This window comes from Coregonus lavaretus (genome assembly GCF_964263955.1).
Source record: "Coregonus lavaretus genome assembly, chromosome: 7".
In the NCBI taxonomy this organism is placed as follows: domain Eukaryota; kingdom Metazoa; phylum Chordata; class Actinopteri; order Salmoniformes; family Salmonidae; genus Coregonus; species Coregonus lavaretus.
The window spans coordinates 59,509,081-59,528,707 of record NC_139994.1 but is presented as its reverse complement, the minus strand read 5'-3'; the positions used below and the strand labels follow the sequence as shown (position 1 = coordinate 59,528,707).

General features: G+C 42.3%; 1 protein-coding gene across 1 annotated transcript in view; it reads left to right on the top strand.

Moving 5' to 3' along the window:
- The window catches only part of LOC311132603 (EH domain-binding protein 1-like), a gene marked incomplete at its 3' end in the record, with an annotated part of 40,879 nt that overhangs the window by 7,063 nt on the left and 14,189 nt on the right, over positions 1 to 19,627 (top strand). Inside the window, exons 2-8 of the mRNA XM_084165854.1 lie at positions 3,891 to 3,948; positions 7,546 to 7,641; positions 7,759 to 7,812; positions 8,079 to 8,260; positions 9,283 to 9,431; positions 12,986 to 13,198; positions 17,056 to 17,212. Coding sequence (XP_084021980.1) covers positions 3,891 to 3,948; positions 7,546 to 7,641; positions 7,759 to 7,812; positions 8,079 to 8,260; positions 9,283 to 9,431; positions 12,986 to 13,198; positions 17,056 to 17,212 — 909 coding nt within the window. The remainder of the gene's footprint in view (positions 1 to 3,890; positions 3,949 to 7,545; positions 7,642 to 7,758; positions 7,813 to 8,078; positions 8,261 to 9,282; positions 9,432 to 12,985; positions 13,199 to 17,055; positions 17,213 to 19,627) is intronic.

Below are 19,627 nucleotides of genomic sequence, written 5' to 3'. Positions count from 1 at the left end.
AAGCACATTATGACTCCTGAACTTATTTAGGCTTGCCATAACAAAGGGGTTGAATACCTATTGACTCAAGACATTTCAACTTTTAATTTTTAATTAATTTGCAAAACATAACTCCACTTTCACATTATATGGTGTATAGTGTGTAGGCCAGTGACAAAAACATATATATTTAATCTATTTTAAATTCAGGCTGTAACACAACAAAATGTGGAAAAAGTCAAGGAGTGTGAATACTGTTCATAGTATGTGCCATGCTGTGGCAAGAAGGAAGGGACATAGGATATACAGAGAGCTCTGTCCTGATAATACTGAGAGCTCTGTCCTGATAGTTATTCTGCGCTTTAGTACCGGTATTTTCCTATGTACTGTACACAATTTGAATACCTCAGGCTAGGCTTGGGCGGTATCCAGATGTTCATATCGTCATACCGTCCTTCTCTCATCCCGGGGATTTACGGTATTACGGGCGTAGCACACAAGGGGGTGCTACAAACGCAAGTAAAGCCCATTGGGCCTCTATTACCAGAATGCTAATAAGATTAGCACAAACTAATAGCGAAAATGAACATAAACTAATTGCAAAGACAGGCAAATCCGGCTCAAAGTTATACAAGCATAGTTAGTAGTTATCAAATCTCATTTTCGGTGAGTGTGGACATTTACAAGCGAAAGGGAACGATAGAAATTGTGCAAATTAATAGAGTTGTGATGCTTTTCTGAAGGAAGAGAAGCATGTGTACACGGAGCAGAGGGGTTGAAGAACAGGGGAGAAAAAGAAAACACTAGCAACTGTATGGAACTCATCCAGAGATCTTTGACTTATGGCAGAAAGCCATTATAAGATATCTGAAGGCAAACATTTTGTAGTGAATTGAATAGCTTCATCACCTCATGTGCGCCGCACAACATAGACTTGCCGATAGATATAGAACGCTATGGACTCACCAGCTCCCACTTTCTCCAGTTGTGCTATATACAAACAAACACTTGACTGGCTCAACTGTTCTGGGGAACTACGGTAAGCTTCGTAATGTAAAATAATGTGACAGGTGAAATGAAGAACGCAATCTGCTTTATCTCCTAAGGTATTGCACAAGTTGACTGCAGTTATTAACAAAAAAAAATCCTACAAATATTCACATTTATTGAACAACTTAAAATAAATTGTTTTGATGGTATTGAAAAACCATTTTGTGTCTTTTTCCAAATACCCCGGTATACGGTATACAGTTGAAGTCGGAAGTTTACATACACTTAGGTTGGAGTCATTAAAACTTGTTTTTCAACCACTCCACAAATGTCTTGTTAACAAACTATAGTTTTGGCAAGTCGGTTAGGACATTTACTTTGTGCATTTTTCCAACAATTGTTTACAGACCGATTATTTCACTTATAATTCACTATATCATAATTCCAGTGGGTCTGAAGTTTACATACACTAAGTTGACTGTGCCTTTAAACAGCTTGGAAAATTCCAGAAAATGATGTCATGGCTTTAGAAGCTTCTGATAGGCTAATTAACATCATTTGAGTCAATTGGAGGTGTGCCTGTGGATGTATTTCAAGGCCTACCTTCAAACTCAGTGCCTCTTTGCTTGACATCATGGGAAAATCAAAAGAAATCAGCCAACCCAAAACAATGGTAGACCTCCACAAGTCTGGTTCATCCTTGGGAGCAATTTCCAAATACCTGAAGGTACCACGTTCATCTGTACAAACAATAGTACGCAAGTATAAACACCATGGGACCACGCAGCCGTCATACCGCTCAGGAAGGAGACGCGTTCTGTCTCCTAGAGATTAACGTACTTTGGTGAGAAAAGTGCAAATCAATCCCAGAACAACAGCAAAGGACCCTGTGAAGATGCTGGAGGAAACAGGTACAAAAGTATCTATATCCACAGTAAAACAAGTCCTATATCGACATAACCTGAAAGTCCGCTCAGCAAGGAAATAGCCACTGCTCCAAAACCGCCATAAAAAAGCCAGATTACGGTTTGAAACTGCACTTGGGGACAAAGATCGTACTTTTTGGAGAAATGTCCTCTGGTCTGATGAATAAATAGAGCTGTTTGGCCATAATGACCATAGTTATGTTTGGAGGAAAAAGGGGGTCGCTTGCAAGCCGAAGAACACCATCCCAACCCTGAAGCACGGGGGTGGCAGCATCATGCTGTGGGGGTGCTTTGCTGCAGGAGGGACTGGTGCACTTCACAAAATAGATGGCATCATGAGGAAGGAAAATTATGTGGATATATTGAAGCAACATCTCAAGACATCAGTCAGGAAGTTAAAGCTTGGTCGAAAATGGGTCTTCCAAATGGACAATGACCCCAAGCATACTTCCAAAGTTGTGGCAAAATGGCTTAAGGACAACAAAGTCAAGGTATTGGAGTGGCCATCACAAAGCCCTGACCTCAATCCTATAGAAAATGTGTGGGCATAACTGAAAAAGCGTGTGCGAGCAAGGAGGCCTACAAACCTGACTCAGTTACACCAGCTCTGTCAGGAGGAATGGGCCAAGATTCACCCAACTTATTGTGGGAAGCTTATGGAAGGCTACCCAAAATGTTTGACCCAAGTTAAACAATTTAAAGGCAATGCTACCAAATACTAATTGAGCGTATGTAAACTTCTGACCCACTGGGAATGTGATGAAAGAAATAAAAGCTGAAATAAATCATTCTCTCTACTATTATTCTGACATTTCACATTCTTAAAATAAAGTGGTGATCCTAACTGACCTAAAACAGAGAATTTTTACTAGGATTAAATGTCAGGAATTGTGAAAATCTGAGTTTAAATGTATTTGGCTAAGGTGTATGTAAACTTCCGACTTCAACTGTATCTATTATTACTTGAAGAGGGTTAGGTAATGAAATATTGCATTCGCAAAGGTAACACAGATACACTGATCCCTCTGGGCACAGACGTTAGATTAACGCTTATTCCACATTGGTTCAATGTAATTTCGTTGAAATGATGTTGAAACAACGGTGATTCAACCAGTGTGTGTGTGCCAAGTGGGATATCCCTGCTTACGTAAGGGCGATTCCACACCAGCATGGCCTGAAAATATTTTTGGGTATCTCAGATTGTTCTGGTAATGCTCACATATAAACTTAATTGGGAGGTAGGATGTTTAACATGCTTTTTACATTTGTATCACAAGCCAAGTTCTAAAATATGGAGTATGGATATATTGTAAAAAACAACAACATCACATTAATTTATTCAACATTACAAATATGAATATCTCAAACGTACCCTTTTTTATGTTGCTTACTTGAGACATATTCTTTGGAACAATATACTCTTCAAACATATACAGAGTGTGCTTTCTGCTACTTTTGAAGAAGTTATACATTTGATACATAGAAATTGACGTCAAAGCCCTCCTGTAGGATTACACATTCAGCAAATCACCAGCAGAGGGAGTTCCCTTTGAATCCATTTTCCCATTCAACTGTGTTGGTGGTGCTCATAAAATGTATCATAACTTTAAAAGTAGCAGAGAGCCCACTCTAGACATTTGATGCACTTGTAGAGTATTGTAGGCCTGTATGTCTAAAAAGGGCCTAAAATGGCCACTTTCATCATGATTTTATTGAAAGATGCTAATGTAAAAAGTATTTCAAACATCCTTCCTCTCAATTAAGTGAGAATTGCCAGATAAATCTTGAGTTACCAAAAATATATTCGGCCTCTGCTGGCATGGTAATCGCCCGTAAGTGTAAACAGTGTTAATGTGTGTGTATACAATGCTTATGTGTGCTTATACAGTGTGAATGCATGCACAGTACTTATTATGTGTGCTTATACAGTGTGAATGCATGCACAGTACTTATTATGTGTGCTTATACAGTGTTTTGTGCTTTCTCTACTCCCAGGCAGCCAGACAAACTGCGAGTAGTATGGAGCAGGAGAAGCAGGAGAAACTGCACCAAGGTAATATGGGGAACGCTACTTCATTCAACAAGTTGAGTAGTGACATATGTAGGCCTGTTTGTCCAGCGCTTGTCATCATGATAAAGTGTGAGAAGGCCCCCCTACTGTATGTAGACTACCTGAGGATGTGTAGCCTATACGGTGAAAGGTCAGATATGCTTGTGTTTGAGGAAATTGGACCATGTATACACAGAAGTGTGGTATGTTTTGAGTTCAGCCATAAATCATTCTGGCTTTATTCATCACAGCAATTGCTTTATTAATCACATCACATTAAAGATGCGCTATGCAGAAATTGCTCAGCCATTTCCTGGTTGCTAAAATTCTAATAGTTCACCTTATTTCAGTTTATGTGACAAAACAAGCAAGGATAGTGTAGAGAATCATTGTACCATCTAAACCGCTGTGAAATATATTTTCCATAACCAAAAAGATTGTATTTTCAGCTGTTTGAAGCTGGTGTGCAAGAACGAGAGTAAAAGACGCAAAAACTAAACTTAAAAACGGGAAGCATAGAAATAGCGCACATAGAACAGATCAACCGCTTCTTAGACTTGGTTTCAATGAGTGACAGATTTATAACTCCTATTTCTATGTGAATTTGGTCGGGTCGCCCAAAAGGTTACATTGTGCAGCTTTAAGCTTATTTGCTTATAGTCACAATGCATTCATTATCTATCACATTCAACACTCTACAGTCACAATGCATTCATTATGTATCACATTCAACACTACAGTCACAATGCATTCATTATTTATCACATTCAACATTCTATAGTCACAATGCATTCATTATTTATCACATTCAACACACTACAGTCACAATGCATTCATTATCTATCACATTCAACACTCTACAGTCACAATGCATTCATTATTTATCACATTCAACACTCTACAGTCACAATGCATTCATTATTTATCACATTCAACATTCTATAGTCACAATGCATTCATTATGTATCACATTCAACACACTACAGTCACAATGCATTCATTATGTATCACATTCAACACTCTACAGTCACAATGCATTCATTATTTATCACATTCAACACTCTACAGTCACAATGCATTCATTATGTATCACATTCAACATTCTATAGTCACAATGCATTCATTATGTATCACATTCAACACACTACAGTCACAATGCATTCATTATGTATCACATTCAACACTCTACAGTCACAATGCATTCATTATTTATCACATTCAACACTCTACAGTCAAAATGCATTCATTATGTATCACATTCAACATTCTATAGTCACAATGCATTCATTATGTATCACATTCAACACACTACAGTCACAATGCATTCATTATGTATCACATTCAACACTCTACAGTCACAATGCATTCATTATTTATCACATTCAACACTCTACAGTCAAAATGCATTCATTATTTATCACATTCAACACTCTAGTCACAATGCATTCATTATGTATCACATTCAACACTCTACAGTCACAATGCATTCATTATTTATCACATTCAACACTCTACAGTCAAAATGCATTCATTATGTATCACATTCAACACACTACAGTCACAATGCATTCATTATGTATCACATTCAACACTCTACAGTCACAATGCATTCATTATGTATCACATTCAACACTCTACAGTCACAATGCATTCATTATTTATCACATTCAACACTCTACAGTCAAAATGCATTCATTATGTATCACATTCAACACACTACAGTCACAATGCATTCATTATGTATCACATTCAACACTCTACAGTCACAATGCATTCATTATTTATCACATTCAACACTCTACAGTCAAAATGCATTCATTATGTATCACATTCAACACACTACAGTCACAATGCATTCATTATTTATCACATTCAACACTCTACAGTCACAATGCATTCATTATGTATCACATTCAACACTCTACAAGCCACACGTGCCACAAATATTTAGACCCCCTTTATTTTTTCCACATTTTGTTACGTTACAGCCTTACTCTGAAATGGATTAAATAAAACAATTTCCTCAGCAATCTACACACAATAACCCATAAAGACAAAGCAAAAACTGGTTTTTGGACATTTTTGCAAATTTATTAAAAACAAAAAACAGAAATACCTTATTTACATAAGTATTCAGACCCTTTGCTATGAGACTCGAAATTGAGCTCAGGTGCATCCTGTTTCCATTGATCATCTTTGAGATGTTTCTACAACTTAATTGGAGCACCTGTGGTCAATTCAATTGATTGGACATGATTTGGAAAGGCACACACCTGTCTATATAAGGTCCCACAGTTGACAGTGCATGTCAGAGCAAAAACCAAGCCATGAGGTCGAAGGAATTGTCCGTAGAGGTCCGAGACAGGATTGTGTCTAGGCACAGATCTGGGGAAGGTTACATTTCTGCAGCATTGAAGGTCCCCAAGAACACAGTGGCCTCCATCATTCTTAAATGGAAGAAGTTTAGAACCACCAAGACTCTTACTAGAGCTGGCCACCCGCCCAAACTGAGCATTCGGGGGAGAAGGGCCTTGGTCAGGGAGGTGACCAAGAACCCGATGGTCAATCTGACAGAGCTCCAGAGTTCCTCTGTGGAAATGGGAGAACCTTCCAGAAGGACAACCATCTCTGCAGCACTCCACCAATTAGGCCTTTATGGTAGAGTGGCCAGACGGAAGCCACTCCTCAGTAAAAGGCACATGACAGTCCGCTATGAGTTTTCCAAAAGGCACCTAAAGACTCTCAGGCCATGAGAAACAAGATTCTCTGGTCTGATGAAACCATGATTGAACTCTTTGGCCTGAATGCCAAGCGTCACGTCTGGAGGAAACCTGGCATAATCCTTACGGTGAAGCATGGTGGTGGCAGCATCATGCTGTGGGGATGTTTTTCAGCGGCAGGGACTTGGTGACTTGTCAGGATCGAGGCAAAGATGAATGGAGTAAAGTACAGAGAGATCCTTGATAAAAATCTGCTCCAGAGCTCTCAGGACCTCAGACTAGGGCGAAGGTTCACCTTCCAACAGAACAATGACCCTAAGCACACGGCGAGGACAACGCAGGAGTGGCTTCGGGACAAGTCTCTGAATGTCCTTGAGCCTCTGGAGAGACCTGAATATAGCTGTGCAGCAACGCTCCCCATCCAACCTGACAGAGCTTGAGAGGATCTGCAGAGAAGAATAGGTGAAACTCCCCAAATACAGGTGTGCCAAGCTTGTAGCGTCATACCCAAGAAGACTCGAGGCTGTAATCGCTGCCAAAGGTGCTTCAACAATGTACTGAGTAAAGGGTCTAAATACTGATGTAAATGTAATATTTCAATTTTTTTATGTTTTTTTATACATTTATACATTTGCTAAAATGTCTAAAAAACAGTTGTTGCTTTTCATTATGGGGTATTGTGTGTAGCTTGATGAGGGGATATATATATATTTTTTAAATCAATTTTATTATATGGCTGTAACTTAACAAAATGTGGAAAAAGTCAAGGGGTCTGAATACTTTCCGAAGGCACTGTACAATTCATAGGTATGACTGGGTTCCCCCCAGTCAGCGTATTATCGGATCCTCTCCCTGACTTGATATTTACCCCATTCCTCAGCTGCGTGGGTGGCAGCCTGGCATCAAGAACCCCTACAGGGGCACGGTGGTGTGGCATGTGCCCGAAAACCTGGACATCACCGTCACACTCTTCAAGGTATAGAATCTCTCCACTGGAAAGTTGTGCGCAAATGCTTGGGGAAATTAGTTAGATTCATGTGCATTTGGATTGACAAAACATGTTTCCTTATTCTCAAAATCACTCTTCTTTTAGGACCCGACAGCGGAGGAATTTGAAGACAAGAACTGGACATTCATCATTGAGAATGTGAGTATTTTTCTCTGATGTGGTGGCATGAATAGATGTTTTTTATCAATTAGAATTTTGAGTCAAAACACGTACAGTACATTGAATGTTTAAAGTTTGACAGAGCTGTCACGGATGACATAGTGCATGCTACAAAAACATATCCTGGGTTTAAGACTTTTTAATACAGTTTTAGGAAAAACATTTCCTCTTGATTATACCAAAGTATTGGATTTAAGTAGCTTCAGTTGGAAAACCTGAGTTAACCCCTGGCCTTTGGCCCTCAGGAAACTAACAAGGGCCACAGGAAGGTGCTGGCATCAGTAGACGTCAACATGAAGGAGTTTGCCAGCATCACACCTGCACAGTATGACCTGACGCTGAAGCTCATGCCCCTGTCTGTGAAGGTGGTGGAAGCCACACTCAAACTGACCTTGACCTGCGTCTTCCTCAAAGAGGGCAAGGCCACGTGAGTTGCCATTTATATATTGTATGCACGCATGACTGTAAGTCGCTTTGGATAAAAGCGTCTGCTAAATGGCATATTATATTATTATTATCTAATCAGTCATGCTTATCACAGGCTTACTGTATTATGTCAAGTAGATAGGGCTACTAAAAGGTTTACCGTATTATGTCAAGTAGATAGGGCTACTAAAAGGTTTACCGTATTATGTCAAGTAGATAGGGCTACTAAAAGGCTTACCGTATTATGTCAAGTAGATAGGGCTACTAAAAGGTTTTACCGTATTATGTCAAGTAGATAGGGCTACTAAAAGGTTTACCGTATTATGTCAAGTAGATAGGGCTACTAAAAGGTTTACCACATTATGTCAAGTAGATAGGGCTACTAAAAGGTTTACCACATTATGTCAAGTAGATAGGGCTACTAAAAGGTTTACAGTGTTATGTCAAGTAGATAGGGCTACTAAAAGGTTTACCGTATTATGTCAAGTAGATAGGGCTACTAAAAGGTTTACCGTATTATGTCAAGTAGATAGGGCTACTAAAAGGCTTACCGTATTATGTCAAGTAGATAGGGCTACTAAAAGGTTTTACCGTATTATGTCAAGTAGATAGGGCTACTAAAAGGTTTACCGTATTATGTCAAGTAGATAGGGCTACTAAAAGGTTTACCGTATTATGTCAAGTAGATAGGGCTACTAAAAGGTTTACCGTATTATGTCAAGTAGATAGGGCTACTAAAAGGTTTACCGTATTATGTCAAGTAGACAGAGATTGAGATACTAAATGGTTTACCACATTATGTGAAGTAGAAAAAGTATTGAGTCAACTGTCTCTCAACAAAGCTTACCGTTAAAAAAAACAAAGCTTTGTAATGGTATATAACCATTTGAGTTGGTCATTACTGACCTGTAACGTTATAGTCAGTTAATGATGTTTAATGATTAGTCATAAACAGTCAATTAGACAATATTACTGTTTCTGGATGAGTTATAATACAATTCTTCTTCCTTTGTAACCCAACAGAGATGAGGACATGCAGAGTCTGGCCAGTCTGATGAGCCTGAAGCAGAGTGACATCGGCAACCTGGACGACTTCAACGATAGTGACGAGGAGGAGGGCGAGTGGAGGGCCAGCATCAGAGCCGGCATGGCACCTGCCACTCCCGTCACAGGTAGTCATCAGCTCTCGCATTCCAAGATCGAGTCAAGACGGAGAAAAATGTGTCTGAGACCGAGACACTCAAAATGCTCTGGTCTCGAGTACTGCACACACTGATAAATACAGTAGCTTTATACAGTACTAACCTTTCATACACACCGAAAAACACAAGCCCACGTATCCACTCCATCTGACAGGTAAACAAAACTGCCATAGGAGATGCTCACTTTGCATATGTTTGAAGCCTTCTGAGGTGTGACAGATTTGAAGTGTTTAATGTTTGAAAACATTGCTCAATACACCGGCATGGCATATTGCTCCACTCTCCAGCCTCACACCTAATGTCTCAACTACGGTGGCCCAGTAGGAACTCACAATTGCCCTCCTATACATTTTCCCTTTCAAATGTATGAACGCCAAGCAAATCTCTTTCCACGCCAAGCTTCCCCTTCCATAATATATGAATTTCCTTTCCTTCCTTTTCTTTAATATTTCCCTCTTCCTTCCCCCCCTCCCTTCCTTCAACTCTGAAAGCACCCACGAGAAGAATACGTGATCAGGCATGGAGGCCTGTGATTGACCCAGAGCCCACAGGTAACTTCCTGTTCCCTCCCCTGCTCCCGCCTCCTCTGAATCTTGATTGGACCTTTTCCCTGGTCCTATCCCCTCTCCTCCCATCCCTCATTTGAAATGTTGATATTCATGTGCTATAAGCGTTTATCTAAATATTGATCAAACTATTCACATTATTTGTATGGTTTGATTAATCATATTTATTAAACCCAATGGATATTAGCCAATGAGGTTTCAAATGAAGTTGTATACCTCATTACATTCTCTTGTTAAATCATTCAATCAGATACTCTCTACAAGGCAAAATTAAGTAAACAAGTTAGCAGTCGTTTCAATAACTGTTTGAAGTGATGGAATCTGTTACGTCTTTATTGTTACACAATATGAATACCTAAGGTATCCTACACCCATAAGAGCTCACCTTTTCCTTTTAAATTCCTATCATGTATCAAACGGACTATAATTAAACTGTGGGACTGAATACTGGGGCCTGACCAGGAATTCTGGTCCCTGGTTTGTAGGGATGGGACTAGGATTGAGTCATTTATAATGAAGAGTTACAGTGAGAGAGAGAAATAATTTGAGCAACTGTACAGTTTGAATGTCTGGGATGAGTATCTGAGCATCCCTCTCCATTGCTTATATACTTTCATTCTTCCCCTCTTCCCTTTTCTCACTTCCCCTTCGCTGCTGTTCTCATTTTTCCTCTTCTCTTTTCTCTGAACCCTCTTCCTCAACTGCATTTCATCTCTTTTAATCTCTTTGATACCTGTATATCTCTACAACACTTTCTTTCTCTACTTTCTCTGACACTCTTCTGTTCTTTCCTGCATCTGTCCTCCTTTCTATCTTTTGCTCCAACTCTTTTCTTTCTCCCCCCATCACCTCCCCCTCCCTCATCTCCCCCATCACCTCCCCCATCACCTCCCCCTCCCTCATCTCTGCCCATCACCTCCCCCTCCCTCATCTCTGCCCATCACCTCCCCCTCCCTCATCTCCCCCATCACCTCCCCCATCACCTCCCCCTCCCTCATCTCCCCCATCACCTCCCCCTCCCTCATTTCTGCCCATCACCTCCCCCTCACCTCCCCCATCACCTCCCTCTCCCTCATCTCCCCCCATCACCTCCCCCTCCCTCCCCCTCCCTCACCTCTGCCCATCACCTCCCCCTCCCCCTCCCCCCCCTCATCTCTGCCCATCACCTCCCCCTCACCTCCCCCATCACCTCCCCCTCCCTCATCTCTGCCCATCACCTCCCCCTCCCTCATCTCTGCCCATCACCTCCGGCCCCGAGGGCACCACTCACCCGGCACGACCCTCCCCCTATGCCTACCAAGTGCCAGCCTTTGTCCGTTCCCACCCACCTGCACTGCCAAAAATCTTCCAGCCGGCCGCTGGCTCAGGTACTGGCAGACAGACTGACTGACTCACGGTCTTATTCACTGATATTGAATCATAGACTACACCTATTGTAATAAGTAAAAAGTCAAGTAACAGCTTTTATTCAAGGATATCACAGAGGGATACCCACAAGTTTGTTTCTGTGCATAACTTTAGCTAGGACATCAGGTAGAATATTTATTTGACATTTGATAAGTTATTGAAGGTGATTGCTTTAAAGAGAAGAGAGAGTTATGAGAAATTGAGAGAGGCATTTGTTGTTTGGGAATTCTGACTCATGGGAAGACATTAAAGGGGCCTCAGACTTGTTATACAATGCATCTTTCTATGGTCTGAGGCACCCCCTGCTGTTTAAAACAGTTTAGCCATGGCAAGATTGAGAAAAACATGTCGACAGATTCCTGGAGGAATGAACTGAATGTCCTGAATGTGCTGAATTACCTTGAGACATACACAGGTCTGGAATAATTATTTTCTCCACTGACCGAAATGCTAGCCGTTGAACGTTTATTGCCGAGGTTGCCAAGGGCAATTGCCTCATTTCCATAGCAACTGCCCTAGCTCGCAGTGAATTTGTTCATCAAAGCGGTGACATATTTTATGGTTTCTGGCATTGGTCCATTCACTTTCTGTCATGACTGTTGCTAGGGAAGTGAGGTCGCAGTTAATAGGGCTGTTCAGGGAGATTCTTGGACACACTAGAGGAATGCTACTTTGCTGGATTTGTATGTGGAGTAATTTAGTTGTCCAGTACTTTACTTTCTTTACACTAGTTTTAAGAGAAAGCATGTCCTTTTTTTTTTTTTTACATTTAGCCAAGCTTAATGACAATGTATTTTCTCTGTGCTGGTCGGAGTACTTTTAACTCCATTAAGAGTAACCAGTGACGGGGAGTTAAATCTATGACGTTATCCACAGATGTGGGAGGGGCATCATTGTCATAGTTCCCAGCATGCTCTGTTGCAGGTTTGTTTCAATATCTGTGTTTTCGCATGTACATGTATTGTTTTTTTATCTTGAGCTACACAAAGATAAGAAACGTACATTTTCTAAACTAATCCAATCTGTAAGTGGATGGATTTATAGCAACCGTTAGTGAGATAGCTGTCTTCATGTAGTGGATTCTCTAACCTACTCTGACAGGCATTTTAAATGCAAGTTGTGAGTGATGAAAAAATGCTGGATATCTTCCTGCAAGTTGGCGTCCAACAGAGATTGGATATCACATTGCAAACCACCCTTATAACACAAAGGAAATCAACTGAAAGATGAATGTACTTTGCTGTAGTTGATTTTTAATTGAAAACAACACAGAAAAGTGTAAAATGGCAAGGGAGTTGATTAAAAAACGACAGTGAAAACAGTAAAATGGCAATTGGAGTTAAATTTAAGAAACTCTCTGAGAGTTGGATATTTACTCCATTTAGTGTCGTTGTAACTCCAAAAATATCAACACCATGACCAGAGTACTTTTAACACAAAATAGGGGTGGGACCATATAAACCCTAAAATAGTGTTACATTTGACTCCCTAGAAGTTGAATTAACTCTTGCAATTTAACTGTGTACTATCTCCTCTACCGTTTTCTCTCAGTGGCCCGGAGGCCCCGCGGCATCCAGAGTGATGCAACATCACGGCTCTGGACCCTGACAGTCTTTCTGAGGGCCACGTGGCTCCTGGTCTCTTCACCCTTCTCTCCATTAAGACCCCTCTCAGCCTCCATCACTGGGCCTTCCTCCACCTCCCCGCTCTCCTCTCCCCCCTCCGTCCTTCCACCTCCCTCTTTCTCTGATATTCCACAGACAGGTACTGCATGGACAGAAATTGCTGGGATAGTTTCAAGGCATTTGTCCGTAATTGTAATTTACTGCGCGGATGCGATTTGTCGTTGATTCTGTCTGTAGTAGCCGGTCATCACCATCCTCTTTTCTTTCTTTTCTCTACGCCCCACATTCTTCTTTCCATCCCCCTCTTCTCCTCCTCTACCACTTCCCTCCTGCTTTCCAGCTCCTCCCTGTCCCCTGTCAGCCCAAAGCTTACATCACCTCCCTGGCAGAGCCCCGCCCTCACTAGGCCTACCAGCCTGCCCTCGGCCCCTGCGACAGGTACAATACAGACCCACGGCAAAGGACATTAATCAACATATACCATCAGGGAAGCCAATTACATATTTGTATGTAGTTGAATCTCAGAATCTTTATACACTTTTTAGAGTGCTCAGAAAATATGAATGTTAGGGTGGTCTTAACGTTACAATTCCACAGTAATAATGCTTCATACTCTCAATGTGGGACTTACTGGTCTTTAATCCATCTAGGTCATTTTATTCAACAGAAAACATGTTTAGTCGAATCTTGGAAATGTACTGCACTGTTTTAGACTGATACAGGCACTGTATGAATGATTGTCTGGACAGTGTCAGATTTTCTTTATTAATGATTACAGTCAATCCAACAATGAAACTAAATGTAGCCTATGTTATGTGCAATAGGTTTTCCCACATCAATACTTCTATGTTGCTACTGTTTATCAGACAACGTAGTGAATATTCTGTTGATTGTCTCTTTCTCTTTCTCTTTCTCTCTCTTTATTCCAATTTTAATACCTTTTCTACTCTAATATCTATTCTAACCACCCATATACCATCCCTCTATTTCTCCCTTCCCTCTCTTCTGTCCCTCTTTCTCTCTTACTTTCCCTCCCTCCGTTCTACCCCTTCTCATCCCCCCCTCACAGTTCCCTGGCAGAGTGAATGGAGGCCGCACAAAACCTAGGCCCCTGTGGCCCAGCTGGCCATCTCCCCCAAATTTCTGCACCTGAGCCAGTAGAGCAGACAAAGCAGAGCATGGAGACATGCTAATCCTGCTTTCTCTCCCTCCATGTCCTCCCCCCTTGATGTGTCCCCTTCTCCCATGTCGCAGTCTCCTCTCCTCTCCTCTCCTCTCCTCTCCTCTCCTCTCCTCTCCTCTCCTCTCCTCTCCTCTCCTCTCCTCTCCTCTCCTCTCCTCTCTCCTCTCCTCTCCTCTCCTCTCCTCTCCTCTCCTCTCCTCTCCTCTCCTCTCCTCTCCTCTCCTCTCCTCTCCTCTCTTCTCTTCTCTTCTCTTCTCTTCTCTTTCTCTTCTCTTCTCTTCTCTTCTCTTCTCTTCTCTTCTCTTCTCTTCTCTTCTCTTCTCTTCTCTTCTCTTCTCTTCTCTTCTCTTCTCTCTCTTCTCTTCTCTTCTCTTCTCTTCTCCTCTCCTCTCCTCTGTCTACCCCTGTGTCAGCCTCATCTCCTGTTTTCTCCACTCTCCCCAACACTGATTCTGCATCTGACCCAATGGAAGCACCTTACTGCACTCTTGTGTCCTCACCTCCCCCTCCTCTCGTAACCTCCTCTGGCTCTGATGCTCCTGTCCTCACCTCTGATTCTGTACCTGCCATTGTCTCTGATTGTCCCCCATCCACTCCCATTGATGCTAAACATGCTCCTGCATCCATGCCTCCCATTAACTCTGATAACCCAGCCGTTGCCCCAACCTCCACCCCTGACACTTCCCCATTCTCTACCCCTGGTCTTTCCCCTGATCCCACTGCTCCCACCCCTGGTCTTCCTACTGCTTCTGACCCTACCGCTGCCCCATGTTGTGATCCCACCACTGGTCTTCCTACTGCTTCTGACCCTACCGCTGCCCCATGTTGTGATCCCACCCCTGGTCTTCCTACTGCTTCTGACCCTACCGCTGCCCCATGTTGTGATCCCACTCCTGGTCCCTCACCTGATGCTATTGGCGCTTCTCCGTGTGCTGCAGATCCTGCTTCTGCCACTGTTCCCCAGTCAGGTACATATCTCAAAGAGAGACTCAGCCCCAAGCATTGACATTGGACAAATGCTTGTCTGACCAGTCTACAAAATTATACTTTGATCGCAACTGGTTGATATGTTTATGAATCAAATTCTTTACTCCACTCCCTCTTTCCTCCTCTCCCTCTTTCCTCCCTTCTCCTTTTCCTTTCCTTCCTTGTCTTCCCTTGTACCCCCCTCCCAGTACCAGTCACTACTCCCCTGTCTGTCCAAGAGACAGGTATACAACCTGAGGCAACAAACAGAGAAGGCATTCACTGCAAAGTCCTTATGTTTAATAATGGGGATGAATTAATGAATGAATGAATGATATGATAGAATGAATGAATGAATGTCAGAATGCTATGATGATAACATGTATTCCCTTCTCAATCTTCACATGAGAACACCTGGCACCTGGCTAGTTGTTTTGGTTGTAACAGTCTCTTGCAAATTGTCGTTGAATGTAAGAATTGTATGTTAGCATTATATGTGGTTCCATCATTCATTGTTGATTATTGGTCGCTTCACAGGTGTCAAGCCGGGTACCAAGCCAACTCTCGTTCAGATAATCATGTCTAACCAGGTCCTGTCTGTTCCCTTCTAGAGTTTCAGAAGCAGTTGAGCACACTGACAGAGGAGGAATACACCACTGCCACAACTCCCAGTGAGTAGGACCTAATGCAACCACAATGCCTTTTAGGAACATCCCTAAATCTATACAACAGGGCTAAATCCTAACTTGAGATCTGTGTGTTTAACTTTGCTCAAAACTTCAAATGTATAGGGCACAGCTCTTCAAGTCAGAATTTGGCCCACAGTCAATACAGTTTAAAAAAAGCTATGATAGGCCTCCCGAGTGGCGCAGCGGTCTAAGGCACTGCATCGTAGTGCTTGAGGCGTCACTACAAACCCGGGTTTGATCCCAGGCTGTGTCAAAGCCGGCCGTGACAGGGAGACCCATGAGGCGGTGCACAATTGGCCCAGCGTCGTCCGGGTTAGAGGAGGGTTTGGCCGGCCGGGATTTCCTTGTCCCATTGCGCTCTAGCGATTCCTTGTGGTGGGCCGGGCGCCTGCAAGCTGACTTCGGTCACCAGCTGGACAGTGTTTCCTCCAACACATTGGTGTGGCTGGCTTCCGGGTTAAGCGAGCAGTGTGCCAAGACTCAGTGCGGCTTGGCAGGGTCGTGTTTCGGAGGGCGCATAGCTCTCGACCTTTGCCTCTCCCGAGTTTGTAGGGGAGTTGCAGCGATGGGACGACTGTAACTACCAATTGGATATCACGAAGAAAAAAAAAGGCTATGATGTTGCTGGCAATGGAGAGGGGTATGAGACACTGGAGTAATAATTAGCAATATGAATATGAAATATATGAAGCATAGATCAACATAGATCCCCATTTATTTACTCATCTCCTATAGCTTGTTTTTGCCAGTTGACTGCCACATCTGTACTGAAATACATCAGCATAATCATAAGCTAGAAAGATGTGAATGGTATTAAGCTAGCTAGCCAACTAGTTAAACATACCAAAAACTATCTAAAACAGAAAACAAAATGTAAATGGTATATAGCTAGCTAACAACCTACGTGGCTAGCTAATTTAGCCAGTTTGTCATTGTTTTCCAAAATATTTTAGAATGGCAGACTGATCACATGACCAATATCTGCTCTCTGATTGGAGGATTTCTAAAAGTTGACCTCAAGTTGCTCATTTTCAATGGAAAAATGTTGCAGCAACCATTGCTGGCAACATTGCTCTGCAATATTGCCTAACAAAATTGCTAGTGTATCATCAGGGTTGACTTCAGCTTCATGATGTCCTCCTCTGTTATCCCCTCTAGGCCGCACTGCTGGAATGATTAGTATTGCCAATCAGAGGCCAGACCCATCAACATCCACACTTGACCCATTGGCTAAGCCCTTTGGGACAACAGTCCATGAGAGAAGGCGGGGGGCATTCTCAATGTTTGGAGTGGAGGTTGTCCAGGCAATGGCAGGGTGAGTAAATTCAAAGAGACGGGTTGGTTGTTTAGCAGCAAAACCGAAGCGTGTGCAAATATGGGGCAAAACAGACTGGGTGGGCTTAGAATGTTGACAGCATGTAAACTATATTTAGTCTCCAATGTTTATTGAAAACATAAATACATTTGCACAATAAGCACTTGTTGTCTCTCAAATACATAATTACAGTTGTTGGTTAGCTAGCTAGCAAATTTGAGCCATATTAGCATTGACATGAAATCAGTCAAAACACCTCAAAACAAGACATGGTATCAAGAACATGATGAAACTAGCTGAAACGAGCCACTTACGATTCCCCACATGGCAGTTTCTTGTCATAGTTGCTAGCTATCTGGCCATCCAGAATCACAACAACTCATGGACATCTGCCCCATTGAAGTGTGCACATTGTTTTCGTGATGTTGTCAGCTAACCCATCTATTAGTGGTGGTGATCATTATTTATGCTTGGAATGACTGGATCGGTTTTAGCCTTTGCATGATGGAGTTTGTAAGACAACGATGTAAGATGACACAGTAAAGGCCACTGGAAAAAAAATAAAAAAAAGTGTGGTAATTTGTCCTTATTAAAAACTATGACAAGTGAATTTCACATTCATACTAACTTGAAGTAGGCCTAAAACATTTGTGGTACAATATATCCAGGGCATTAGAGACGTGTCTTATTAGTTATAATGGTGACATAGATATACTGGCATGGATAACTGTCTGAAGGAGTTTGTCCTAAATTGTTGGCAGGTTTCATAAAAGTTGTGATTATAACCACTTGTTCGCTTTGGCACTTCAAAGATAGAACTACATATTTTGACACACTCCGGATACATGGTCACTGTAGCAACGTATTAATCTGAAATCTTGTGATTCATTGGAAACTACTGGAAACCAAAATGATTGTATCAGTTTCCAGTAGGCAGATTGACAGTGTGTCAACTTTCCTCAGGCTGAAATACTGTTGCAAGACATAGCGAGATCACTGCTCGTCTTGACCCAGGGATAGTCTTACATGATCGACTTCTTTTGACTGAACGCTTGCTGATTGGCTACTTTGTGTGCAATCTATTAGTATGCTACCTCAAGCAGTATGCCAAATAATGCATGTAAGATCCTTAGCAAAGCTCTTCTTACAGTAGCACCACTTAGAATGGTTTCTGACCGTGCTTGAGATGGGCAACCTTGCCTGTTTTTGTCTGCATTGTTGCTATGGAGATACAATCTCCCCCCCCCCTCCCTTGAACTCTGACCTTGATTTGTTTGTCCCTCAGATCTGAGAGCATGACCCCTCTCCTACCCTTTAGCCCCAGAGCATCCTCTGTTCCGGGGCGCCAATATTTTTGAGATGCCATAACTCCAAAAAGCAAAGAGTCAGGCAGAGTCACTTGATCAAGATGTCCATGCAGATAGGGACGCCGTTAGCCAAAACCAGAGCCTGAACAGATTGTGGCGGTAGCTATTGGGCAGCAGAGGATGATGGCCCCACCCCTTCGCAACTCATGTACAGAGTGTCGCAGAGCGTTCTGCCAAAAGAGAAACACACAGAGAAAGAGCAGGGGCTGACAGAAAGATAATCCTAAAGATTCTCCCAAAAGAACAAGAGGGTACAAGACGTTCAAGAGGTTCAAAAGAACAAGTGGTACCCAAGGACTGGGGGCGTGGCATGTTGCACAATCACAGCACAGCCCTGTTCCTCAATGTGTAGCTCATAGGTTTGCATTTCAATAAATATTAAGGGCTATTCCCACTAACTATTTAAACACAATAACATGTTTTGGGAACTACATTGGCACCATTCCTCTGGCATATTTCCTTGGTGTCCCCTGTCCCTGTAGAACTAATAGTATGGCTGCCTTGCTGCCATCTTGTCCAAGAGTGGCCAGTTCTCCAGGTTTCCCAACCATATTGATTATGAACAGATTTATGGCTCGACCCGAAGAATGGCCCATTAATAAAAGGCCATTATGAAAGAAGCCACTGAAAGGAACCCCAATATTCACCCCTGCTCATGAAAGATTGGATGAGGACCAGATAACAATGGAAAGTATGGCTGCCCTGTTGCTAAGTTGTCCAAGGGTAGCCAGTGTTCCTGGGTTCCCCTTGGCACCACCACCCAAAACAGAAAGACCAGCATCACCTCCCAAAACAGAAAGACCAGCATCACCTTCCAAAACAGAAAGAACCGCATCACCACCCAAAACAGAAAGAACAGCATCACCACCCAAAACAGAAAGACCAGCATCACCACCCAAAACAGAAAGACCAACACAACAACCCAAAACAGAAAGGCTTGAAAAACAAATGGAACCAAGTATGGTGAATCTAGCGACCAACTTGCACAAGGGTATCCAGTGCACCTGGTTCGGCCTCCAGTGAACCAAAGGAGACTGAAGGGGCTGAG